The sequence below is a fragment of the Jaculus jaculus genome, chromosome 7, assembly GCF_020740685.1.
Source record: "Jaculus jaculus isolate mJacJac1 chromosome 7, mJacJac1.mat.Y.cur, whole genome shotgun sequence".
Taxonomy (NCBI): domain Eukaryota; kingdom Metazoa; phylum Chordata; class Mammalia; order Rodentia; family Dipodidae; genus Jaculus; species Jaculus jaculus.
In genome coordinates, this window is record NC_059108.1 from 147,846,367 (window position 1) to 147,857,981 (window position 11,615).

The following is an 11,615-nucleotide window of genomic DNA, read 5'->3' on the forward strand; positions in this document are numbered from 1 at the left end:
AAAAAATAAAAAATAAATCTGGGTACTGGGGAGTGTAGCTCAGTAATAGAGTGTTAGCCTAGCATGAGCAAGGCCCTGGGTTTGATCCCTAGCACTATCAAAAAGAATTTTTTCTACCCATATAACATGTATTTTAAGTTGAATTTAAATTCCATGAAAATCAGGACTTCTAAATGATCAAACTAATTGCTCTACAACTTTATATGCCTTTGTCTGTGGGGTGTGGCTCAGTGATAAAAGTGCTTACCTAGCATATGTGAGGTCCTAGGTTTGATCCTCTGCACACACACAAAAACCATTTTATATTCCTTGAAGAAAAAAGTGAAAAATAAGTCAAAATGGCCAACTGTCAAAGAACAGATTTATAATTAATAATATCCAAAAGTAAATTTTGGTTTTCTACTTACAGTTAATTACTGGCTCTGTTTTGTTCTGTTTAGATAGGGACTGACAATGTAGCCCAGGCTAACCTCAAACTCTTGCTCCTCCAAAGCCACCATACCTGACAAAGTACTGATTCTTTTTTTTTAATTTATTTTTTTGTTTTATTTTTATTTATTTGAAAGCGATAGAGAGAGAAAGAGGCAGAGAGAGAGTAAGAATGGGCACGCCAGGGCCTCCAACCACTGCAGACAAACTCCAGATGCATGTGCCACCTTGTGCATCTGGCTTACGTGGGTCCTGGGAAATAGAGCCTCGAACTGGGGTCCTTAGGCTCCTCAGGCAAGCACTTAACCGCTCGGCCATCTCTCCAGGCACCTAATTCTTTTTCGTTTGTTTGTTTTTCAAGGTAGGATCTTACTCTGGTTCAGGCTGACCTGGAGTTGACTATGTAGTCTCAAGGTGGCCTCAAATTCACAAGGATTCTCCAACCTCTGCCTACCAGGTGCTGGGATTAAATGCATGCGCCACCATGCCCGGCTATGATTCTATTCTGAAATCAGAATCACAAGAAGTCACTTATATCAGGTCAGCATAATGACACATGTCTGTAATCTTAGCACTGGAAAAGGTGTAAGCAGGAAGATGAGGAATTCAGAGTCATCCTCCACTTCATGGTGAGTTCAAGACCTGCTTGGGCTAAGTAAGACTGTCACAAAACAAGCACACAAAAAGTCACATATTCAAAATAACAATAAAGGGAGAATTATTTCTACAAAAAAAATGACAACAGCTAGAAGAATCTGTCTGCCATTTAAATGCAAATATGCCTACAAGGTTCATGGAAACTTATCAAAACAAAAGATTACAGCACTCAAATCATGCAAGTAAAGGCAAGTTACACATTTCAGATTTGTGCGGTTAAGAGACTTTCAGTGCAGTTTAGAAAGCTTAGAGCACTACTGTTAGATACCTCTAAGCAAATGACCTATTTTGAGGACACAAGCCAGGGCGAACAGATCCAGATGAGGTCTGTGATGAGAACGAGTGCTCCAAAGCAGCACCTGGCCAGGGTGAGAATACAGCTCCACATGCTACAGTACTGGCCTACAGAGCCAGAGGCCCTTGGGTCTACCTCTTCCCAGCACTACTGAGCAGTAGCTGTACTAGCAATTGGTAAAGAATTTATCTTTTTTAGTTATTTTTTGAGTTTCCTTTTGGGGGGAGTCGACATTTCAAGTTAGGGTCTCACTCTAGCCCAATCTGACCTGGAATTCAGGGTGGCCTCAAGCTCACAGTGATCCTCCTACCTCTGCCTCCCGAGTGCTGGGATTAAAGGCGTGTGCCACCACACCTGGTGAGATATATTTTTTTAATCTTTTTTAAATTTTTATTTGATTTGATTTGATTAAAGAGGGAGGAAAAAGAGAGAGAGAATGAGTGAACCAAGGCCTTCAGCCACTACAAACGAACTCCAGACACATGCACTACCTTGTGCATCTGGCTTACGTGGGTCCTGGGAAATCAAGCCTGGGTCCTTTGGCTTCATAGGCAAATGCCTTAACCACTAAGCCATCCCCCCAGCCCTGGTTTGAGATTTTTCAAACAGAGTCTTACTATATAGCCTAGGCTGGCCTCAGACTTGCCAATTGTAATCCAAGCTGACCTAGAACTACTACATCACTGTACAGGCTGGCCTCAAAATCTTGAGCCTCCTATCTTAGTCTCAGAAGTGCTGGGGCCAGGCATGGTAGCACACACCTTTAATCCCAGTACTCAGGAGGCAGAGGTAGGAGGACCGTCATGAGTTCAAGGCCACCCTGAGACTACATAGTGAATTCCAAGTCAGCCTACGCTAGAGCAAGACCCTACCTCAAAAAACCAATAAATAGGGCTGGAAAGTGGCTTAGTGGTTAAGGCGCATGCCTGCAAAGCCTAAGGATGCAGGTTCAATTCTCCAGGTCCCACATAAACCAGATGTACATGGTGGCACCTACATCTGGAGTTCATCTGCAGTGGCTGGAGGCCCTGGCACACTCATATTCTCTCTCTCTCTCACTCTCTCTCTCTGTCTTTAATAAATAAAAGTAAATTTTTAAAACAAAATCAATAGCCAGGTGTGGTGGCGAACACCTTTAATCCCAGCATTTGGGAGGCAGAGGTAGGTGGATCGCCGTGAGTTCAAGGCCACCCTGAGACTACATAGTGAATTCCAGGTTAGACTGGGCTACGGTGAGACCCTACCTCAATAAGCCAAAAAATAATAATAATAATTAACAAATAGTAAAAGTGCTGGGAAGCTGGGCATGATGGCACACGCCTTCAATCTCAGCAGTTGGGAGGCAGGGGTAAGAGGATCTCTACCCTGAGACTAGAGTGAATTCCAGGTCAATCTGGGCTAGACTAAGATCCTACCTCAAGAAAATAAAATAGGAAAAAAAAAAAAAGTGCTGGGATAGCACATGTGCAAAACCACACTGAAATCTAAATATAATTTTTAAAATATTATTTATTTATTTGAAGGAGGTAGAGAATAGGAGTGCTGAGGTCTCCAGCCACTAGAAACAAACTCCAGACACACGCACCACCTCGTGCAGGTGGTTCACAAGGATCCTGGGGAAATGAACTTGGGTCCTTTGGCTTTGAAGGCAAACGCCTTAACCAACAAGCCAGCCCTAAATATAATGTTTTTTTTCAAGGTAGGGTTTGACATTAGCCCAAGCTGACCTGAAATTCACTATGTAGTCTTAGGGTGGCCTGGAACTCACAGCAATCCTCCTATCTCTGTCTCCCAAGTGTTGGGATTAAAGGTGTGCACCACCACACCCAGCTTGGTTAAATATAATTTTTCTTTTTTTTTTTTTTTAGTTTTTTTGAGGTAGGGTTTCACTCTAGTCCAGGCTGACCTGGGGTGGCCTTGAACTCATGGTGATCCTTCTACCTCTGCCTCCCGAATGCTAGGATTCAAGGCATGCACCACCACACCCAGCTTTAAATATAAATTTTAATACCATAGTCTTAAAACTTATTTCAAAAGGAAGAAAAAGTATTTTCAGTCAAAGCATGAACATCAGAATGGCAGCTTTCTTTCTAAATTATTCCTTTTTTTTTGGTTTTTTGAGATAGGGTCTCACTGTAGCTCAATCTGTCCTGGAATTCAATGTAGTCTCACGGTGGCCTTGAACTTTCAGAGATCCTCCTACCTCTGATTCCCAAGTGCTGGGATTAAAGGCATGTGCCACCACATTCAGCTAAATTATTTTCTTAATTTTTATTTTATTTATTTATGAGAGATAAAGAGAATGGGCATGCCAAGACCTCTAGCCACTGCAAACAAACTCCAGACACATATACCACCATGTACATCTGGTTTATGTGGGTTCTGGGAATCAAACATGGGTCCTAAGGTTTTGCAAGCAAGCACCCTAACCAAGCAATCCCTCCTTTTAAAATATTTTTTTAAATATTTTATTTTATTTATTAATTATTTATTATTCTGCAAGACAGAGAGAGGCTGATAGAGAGAATGGGCACACCAGAGCCTCTAGCCACTGCAAACAAACTCTAGACATATGGACCACCTTGTATATCTGGCTTTACATGGGTACTGAGAATTCAAACCCAGGTCCTTTGGCTTTGCAAGCAAGCTCTTAACTGCTAAGCCATCTCTCCAGCCCTCTAGCAGTTATTCTTAATGTTTGTTTTCACTGTACTTTACATCTACTCAGTGTGTCAGGACTTTAAAATCTATTATAGTTGCTACGTCATTAATTATATTATGTGTACTGCGATTGCCCCCACCCTTTTTTTTTTTTTTTTGAGGTCGGGTTTTGCTCTAGTCTAGGCTGTCCTGGAATTCACTATGTAGTTTCAGGGTGGCCTCGAACTCATAGTGATCCTCCTACCTCTGTCTCCCAAGTGCTGGGATTAAAGGTGTACAGCACCATGTCTGGCTTTGTCTCTTTCTTTAAATATATTTTATTTATTTATTTGAGAGAGAGAGAATTAGAAGAAGGGCAGTTAAGAGAGAGAGAGAGAGAATGAGCATGCCAGGTTCTCCAGCCACTGCAACTCCCAATCCATGTGCCACCTTGCGCATCTGGCTTATTTGTGGGTACTGAAAAATCGAACCTGGGTTCCTAAGTTTTACAGGTAAGCACCTTAAGTGCTAAGCCATCTTTCCAGCCCAATAGTCCCTTTAATTAACTTTTTGGTTTTTTCAAGGTAGGGTCTTACTCTAGCCCAGGCTGACCTGGAACATATAGTGATCCTCCTACCTCTGCCTCCCAACTGGTGGGCTTAAAGGTATGTGCCACCACACCTGGCTTAAAAAAATATATTTATATGCCGGGCGTGGTGGTGCACGCCTTTAGTCCCAGCACTCAGGAGGCAGAGGTAGGAGGATCCCTTTAAGTTCGAGGCCACCCTGAGACTACATAGTGAATTCCAGGTTAGCCTGAGCTACAGTGAAACCCTACCTCGAAAAACAAAAATAAAATAAAATAATATATATATATAATGTGTACATATGTGTGCATGTATGTATGGGCAGAGTGTCTTGCTGCCATGTGCTACTTTTTGCTTTTGCCTTATATGGGTGCTGTGGAATCAAACCCAGGCCTGGAAAATATTGCAAGCAAGAGCCTTTATCCAATGAGCCATCTTCCCAGCCCGGTAGTCCCTTTAAAAAAAAATGCAAAGAAAAGTTAAATTTAGGCCAGGTGTGGTGCACATGCCTGTAATCCCAGCACTCGGGAGGCAGAGGTAGGAGGATCGCTGTGAGGTTGAGGCCACCCTGAGACTACATAGTGAATTCCAGATCAGCCTGAACTAGAGCAAAACCCTACCTCGTAAAACCAAAAAAAAAAAAAGTTAAATTTATACAAGGTCATACAAATCAGTGATAAAGTTGCAATTAACACTAACCTTCAGCTCGTAGACTACTAAGCACCTCACACTTCTCAACTCCAAAAGAGAGAGAAAAACTCTCTTCAAAACTTCTAAGAGCATACCTCAAGCAAGCATAAAAGTACACTCAACAGAATAAACAATCCTCCGGATTCACGTTGAATGAAAGATACCAGCAGTCCTTTCTAGTTCTTGTAACCACGCAAAAACACCTGACCAGTGCTGGGGGTATTAATCTTAGAGAACATTTTACTCTTCAATATGCCAAACTTATTTTCCCACTGACTGCATTTATATATTAATCTTTTATCGCCTTGTCCTATTCTGAGGTGCTAAGGGGTGCACTAACTTCCTCGCTCTCCCAGGAGTCAAAGTCAGAAGCAAACAGTTCTCAGAAAGTTTCATTGCCAATGAAAGAAAAGCTCCAATAAATTGCTGCTTTTAATGAGGCATTTTAAAACACAATGACATGCTTCACAGAATTACTGTTGAGTTGCCAGCCAAGAAGGATGGTTCCTTTAAAGTCGCTGTCAAGGCATATCCTGCCCCTGTTTGGGACACAGTCTGACTTGCTCGGCAAGATAAATCTAGGCACGCTCACACAAAACCCTTCTAAAGCAACCTAGTCCACTGAAAATAGGACTTCAACCTCCCAAGTGCAGTATAGTAGACCGAGCCCTCGCGTACTACCAGCGAAGGAGGAGGATGACCCTCTTGGAACCATCTTTCCGGAGGAGGTTCCCTCCGCGGAGACAATGACAGCCGCCGTCCTCCCGCAGAGGCTTGGGGAAAGCCGGGGGAGAGGCTCCTAGGAAGTGTCAGTGCGGCGGCAGGTGGAGCAGGTCCTCCCTGCCCCGTTTCCGCCTTCACGGACCATTCCAGGCCGCTTGGGCGCCCCGGGTGCTTCAAGCCCAGGGCAAGGACTCTCAACTCTCCCGGGGAGCGAGGCGACCTAGGACGGCCACCCCCACTTCTTCCGGGGACTCGCAGGCAGGCCCGATCCCGGCCCCGGCAGGGTGCGCGAGCGTCCCCCGGGGGCACGGCAGCCGGCTCCTTCCCCCCAGACCCTCCGGCCCGGGGGAACACCCCCGCCGCCGCCGCCCCGCTCGCTCCTGCCGGCCGACCCTCACGAGTGCCCAACGGAGTTACCGGCCCGCTCCAAAGTACGCGCGGCGGCCGCCGTCGTCGGTCACCCTGGCCCCGCTGTCACCGCCCCTGCTCCCCGGCCTGGGCCTGCGCCGCCGGCGCGCCCGGTGACGCCCGGGTCGGTACCTTGCGGACCCCCTTGTAGATATAGAAGTAGAGCTCCCGGCCCACATTGAAGCAGAGGCGGTCGCCGTTGCCAGACTGGTCGTTGAGGTTTACGAAGGAGACGCGGACAGGGTTGGATCCCTGCGAGTTGAAAGGCACCCGGTTGGGCCGGCTGTACTCCGAATGCGGCAGCAGCTTGTACAGACCTTCCCGGGTGGTGAATTGGGTCTTAATCTCGTTCATCTCCTTCCCTCCTCCCTCCGTCGCCATCTTGGAAAGCAGCGTTCATCCTGCCCTAAGTGCCCGGATCACGCCCACCGCGCAGGCGCCGTCCTCAGAGCTCGCACTTTTCCCCCGCCTCTCCGGCGCGGCCCCGCCCACCTCGGAGCTGAGGGGCGTGTCCAGACGAAGGGGCGGGCTTGTTTACGGTCGCACTGCGCACGCGTGCTCACCTGGCGCGCTCCTCGCGGCGGGGCGTGAGCCCGGCTCCTCGTCCGGACGCCGCCCGAGGCCGGTGCGGGCTCAGGGAGTGCCGCCGGGGCAGCGCAGAGCCGCGGAAAGTCCGGAGCGGCCTCCTCGAATCCGCAGGCCTTGCCCCGACGTGTCCCGACCCAGGGAAGACCGACGACAGCCCTGGGTCACCGCAGGCGGCTCTCACCTGTCGCGGACCCTCCCCCGGGGCGGAGGACCACCTCTCCACTGTCAGTGTCTGAGAAGGTATCCAAGGATTGTTTCGTAGCGCTTCGCTTTTTGCCTAAGTTGGGAAGGGGAGTGTTCTCAAGTCACATGTGTGACTGTCAGCCTCGTGAGCACCTGCAGGGAAGCAGGCTGTGCTGGCACTTCCTGCTTCCTGAAGTGTCTTCGCCCGCCCGTGGTTAGAGGAAGAGGCCAAGGGCACAAGCCTGACACTGAATCTGTGTGAGACTCGCTTCTCTTGCTCAACCGTTTATTAACACCTTAATAGAAGTCAGGGTAACTGGTTCTCAAAAGCCTCAGGTGAGGGCTGGAGGGATGGCTTAGCGGTTAAGGTGTTTCCCTGCAAAGCCAAAGGTCCCACATTAGCCAGATGCTCAGGGGGCGAATGCGTCTGGGGTTCGTTTGCAGTAGCTGGAGACCCTGGAGCGCCCATTCTCTCTCTTTCTCCCTTCCTCCCTCTTTCTCTGTCAAATACATAAAAATTTTTAAAAGCTTCAGGTGAAATCTGGAATCGTTTACCAGACTGTAGGTATAATAGTAACATGGGTACAAAGTATAAATGTGTAAGGACAGGCACACGAAGTAGGATCCATCACCCTTTTGATGCCTTGGTTTCTTCTCCTGTACACTGGAATACGAAGCCTCCCAAAGGAGTAGACGTTCTAGTAGAATTCTGTAAAAAAATGTTTATCAGAGGAGGAACTGTTCTGAAAATTCATTTCTGTAGGTCAGGGGAGGGAAAAAAGGCAGCAAGGCCAATAGTGTAGGTGCCTGTAGTCCTTGGGAAACTGAGTGGGAGGCTTGCCTGAGCCAAGGAGTTCCAGACCCGGGCAACATAGGGGAACCCCCCCCAAACTGTCAAGACTTAATTATAAAAATAAGTGAAAAGAAGTTCTAAAGAGTTAAAACCATAAACATCTTATGCAGTGCAAAGCAAGAAGGTAACAGCAGAAACTGCCAATGATGTAATAATGCATTTCACACAAACATCCTGAGCCTGCATATATGTTGGCAACAAAGAAAAATAAAGGGCTGGATGCAGTGGTGCACGCCTTTAATCCCAGCCGAGAGTTCAAGGCCACCCTGAGACTACATAGTGAATTCCAGGAGGACAGCCTGGGCTAGAATGAAACTCTACCTCGAAAAACCAAAATAAATTAATTTAAAAATAAGGGCTGGAGGGGGGAAGGGAGGGTATTACCATGGTATACTTTTTATAATCATGGAAAATGTTAATAAAAATTGAGAAAAAAATAAAGGGCTGGAGGGGATGGCTTAGCAGTTAACACGTTTGCCTGCAAAGCCAAAGGACCCAGGTTGGATTCCCCAGGACCCATGTTAGCCTGATGCACAAGGGGTGCAGGCACCTGGAGTTCCTTTGAAGTGGCTGGAGGCCCTGTGTGCCCATTCTCTCTCTGCTTCTTTCTCTCTCAAATAAATAAATAAAAATAAACTAAAAAATTCTTTAAAAAAAAAAAAAGGGGCAGGAGAGATGGCTCAGCAGTTAAGGCGTTTGACTGCAAAGCCAAAGGACCCACATAAGCCAGATACACAAGGTAATAATTTTTTAAATTATTTATTTACTTCGAAGAAGAGAGGGAGAGTAGGCACCCCAAGGCTTCTAGCTGCTACAAATGAACTCCAGATACATACGTCACTTTGTGCATCTGACTTTCTGTGGATACTGGGGAACAGAATCCTAGTCATTAGGCTTTGCAGGCAAGTGCCTAAACTGCTGAGCCATCTCTCCAGCCCCCTACAATATACTTTGAGTTTCATTTGTATGTCATCTCCTTTCTGTAACAAGCAAATAGGAATCAGTTCTATTCTGGTGGTTTGTTTTTTTTTTTTTTTTTTTGTATGTTGGTTGGTCAGGGTTTTTTTAAATATTTTGTTTATTTGTTTGTTTATTTGAGAGAGAGCAAGGCCGATAGAGAGAATGGGCATGCCAGGGCTTCCAGCCACTACAAACAAACTCCTGATGCATGCACCACCTTGTGCATCTGGCTTACTGGGGAAGTAAACTTGGGTCCTTAGGATTCACAGGCAAGTGCCTAAACTACTAAGCCATCTCTCCAGCCCTTTATTTTTACTTTTATAAAATCATGTGTGTATGTATGTATGTATATGTGTGTGTGTGTGTGTATATATATATATATATATGTATGTATATGTGTGCGTGTGTGTGTGCGTGTGTGTATGTGTGTATATATATACACAATACATACATACATACACACACACATACATATACATATATAATTTATTTATTTGAGAGAGAGAGAGAGACAGACAGATAGATAGATAGAGGATAGGCACACCAGGGCCTCCAGCTCTTGCAAACAAACTACAGACACATGCTCCACCTTGTGCATCTTGCTTACATGAGTCCTAGGGAATTGAACCTGAGTCGTTTGGCTTTCTAGGCAAATGCCTTAACCACTAGTCATCTCTCCAGTCCAGTTGCTTGCTTTTTGTGGAAGTTTATTTTTTGTTGTTTTGGTTTTAGTTTTGTTTTGTGTTTTTGAGGTAGGGTCTTACTCTATCCAAGCTGATCTGGAATTCACTGTGTAGTCCTAGGCTGGCCTCAAACTCACAGCAATTCTCCTACCTCTGTCTCCCAAGTGCAAGGATTAAAGGCATGTGTCACCAGGTCCCACCCAGCTTCTCTGGTTTTTTTGTTGTTGTTGTTTGTTTGTTTGTTTGTTTTGTCTTGTTTTATCAGAGAGCAAGAGACAGAGAGAGAATTGGTGTGCCAGGGCATCCAGCCACTATAATCGAACTCCAGATATATGCACCATGTTGTGCTCATGTGCAATCTTGCATACTTGTGTCCCTTGTGCGTCTGGCTTACGTGGGACCTGGAGAGTCGAGCATGGGTCCTTAGGCTTTGCAGGTAAGTTCCTGAGCTGCTAAGCCATCTCTCCAGCCCTTGTTTGGTTTTTTGAAGTAGAGTCTGACTCTAGCACAGGCTGACCTAGAATCCACTCTGTACTCTCAGTGGCCCTGAACTCACAGTGATCCTCCTACCTCTGCCTCCCGAGTGCTGAGATTAAAGGCGTGTATCCCCACGTCCAGTTTATTATTACTGTTTTTTTAGTTTTTTTCAAGGTAGGGTGTCGCTGTAGCCCAGGCTGACCTGGAATTCACTGTGTTCTTGGCTGGCCTTGAACTCACAGAAGTCCTCCCACCTCAGTGTCCTTGAATGCTAAGATTAAAGCAATATGCCACCACTCCTGGCACTAGGTCAGAACTTTAAAAAGTACAAAAATGGGGCTGGAGACTCACAAAGTGGCTCATTCATCTAGAGTCATTTGCAGTGACAAGTGACCCTGGCATTCCACTACATACATATACACACTCTCTCTCTCCTAAATAAATAAATAAGTGCCAAGCTATCAGGACCGGGAAGATGACAGTAGATAAAGTTCTTGACAAGCAAGTATAAGTCTGCATCCATATAAATGCCAGATGGGCATGGACACATGCCTGTAATCTCCACCACGCACCTGGGATCAGATAGCAGAACCAAGGATTTTTGGGTTCAAGTGAGAGATTCCATCTCAATAAATCAGGTGAAGAGTGATGGAGGAAGACACCTGAATTTAACCTCTGGCTTCCACATGCATGTGCGCACATACACACACACACACTCACAGATGTGTGCCCACACATGGGAACTTGCATATATGTACATACACACAAAAATAGGTTTAAAAAATACCAATTGGGCCAGGCATGGTGGCACACACCATTAATCCCAGCACTTGGGAGGCAGAAGTAGGTGGATTGCCAAGAGGTCAAGGCCACCCTGAGACCATAGTGAATTTCAGGTCAGCCTGGGCTAGAGTGAGACCCTACCTTGAAAAAACAAAAGGGAGGGGGCTGGAGAGATGACTTAGTAGTTAAGCGCTTACCTGTGAAGCATAAGGACCCTGGTTCAAGGCTCGATTCCCCAGTACCCATATAAGCCAGATGCACAAGGTGGCACATGCATCTGGAGTTCATATAGAGTGGCTTGAGGCCCTAATGCATCCATTCTCTCTCTCTCTCTCGTTCTCCCTCTCAAATAAAAAAAAAAAAAATTTAAGCCGTGGGTTCAATCCCCAGCAATATAAAATAACTAGCCAGATATGGTGGCTCATGCCTTTAATCCCAGTGTTTGGAGGCAGAGGTAGGAGGATTGCTGTGAGTTCAAGGCCACCCTGAGGCTACAGGGTAAATTCTAGGTTAGCCTGATCTAGAGTGAGACTCTACCTCAAAAAAAAAAATTAAAATTAAAAAGACCGGGCTGGAGAGATGGCTTAGCGGTTAAGCGCTTGCCTGTGAAGCCTAAGGACCCCGGTTCGAGGCTCAGTTCCCCAGGTCCCACGTTAGCC

General features: G+C 46.0%; 1 protein-coding gene across 12 annotated transcripts in view; it reads right to left on the minus strand.

Annotated features, from left to right (window-relative positions):
- The window catches only part of Wdr20 (WD repeat domain 20), a 76,380-nt gene extending 69,504 nt beyond the window's left edge, over positions 1–6,876 (minus strand). For 9 of the 12 annotated variants that reach the window (XM_045153908.1, XM_045153913.1, XM_045153907.1 and 6 more), the window contains exon 1: positions 6,562–6,840. In XM_045153908.1, the coding sequence (XP_045009843.1) occupies positions 6,562–6,810 (249 nt within the window). In that variant the 5' untranslated portion in view covers positions 6,811–6,840. Of the gene's footprint in view, positions 1–6,561 lie in introns of all 12 variants that reach the window. The other 3 variants (XM_045153912.1, XM_045153911.1, XM_045153909.1) reach the window with 2 other exon arrangements.
- Positions 6,877–11,615: the final 4,739 nt, after the last annotated feature.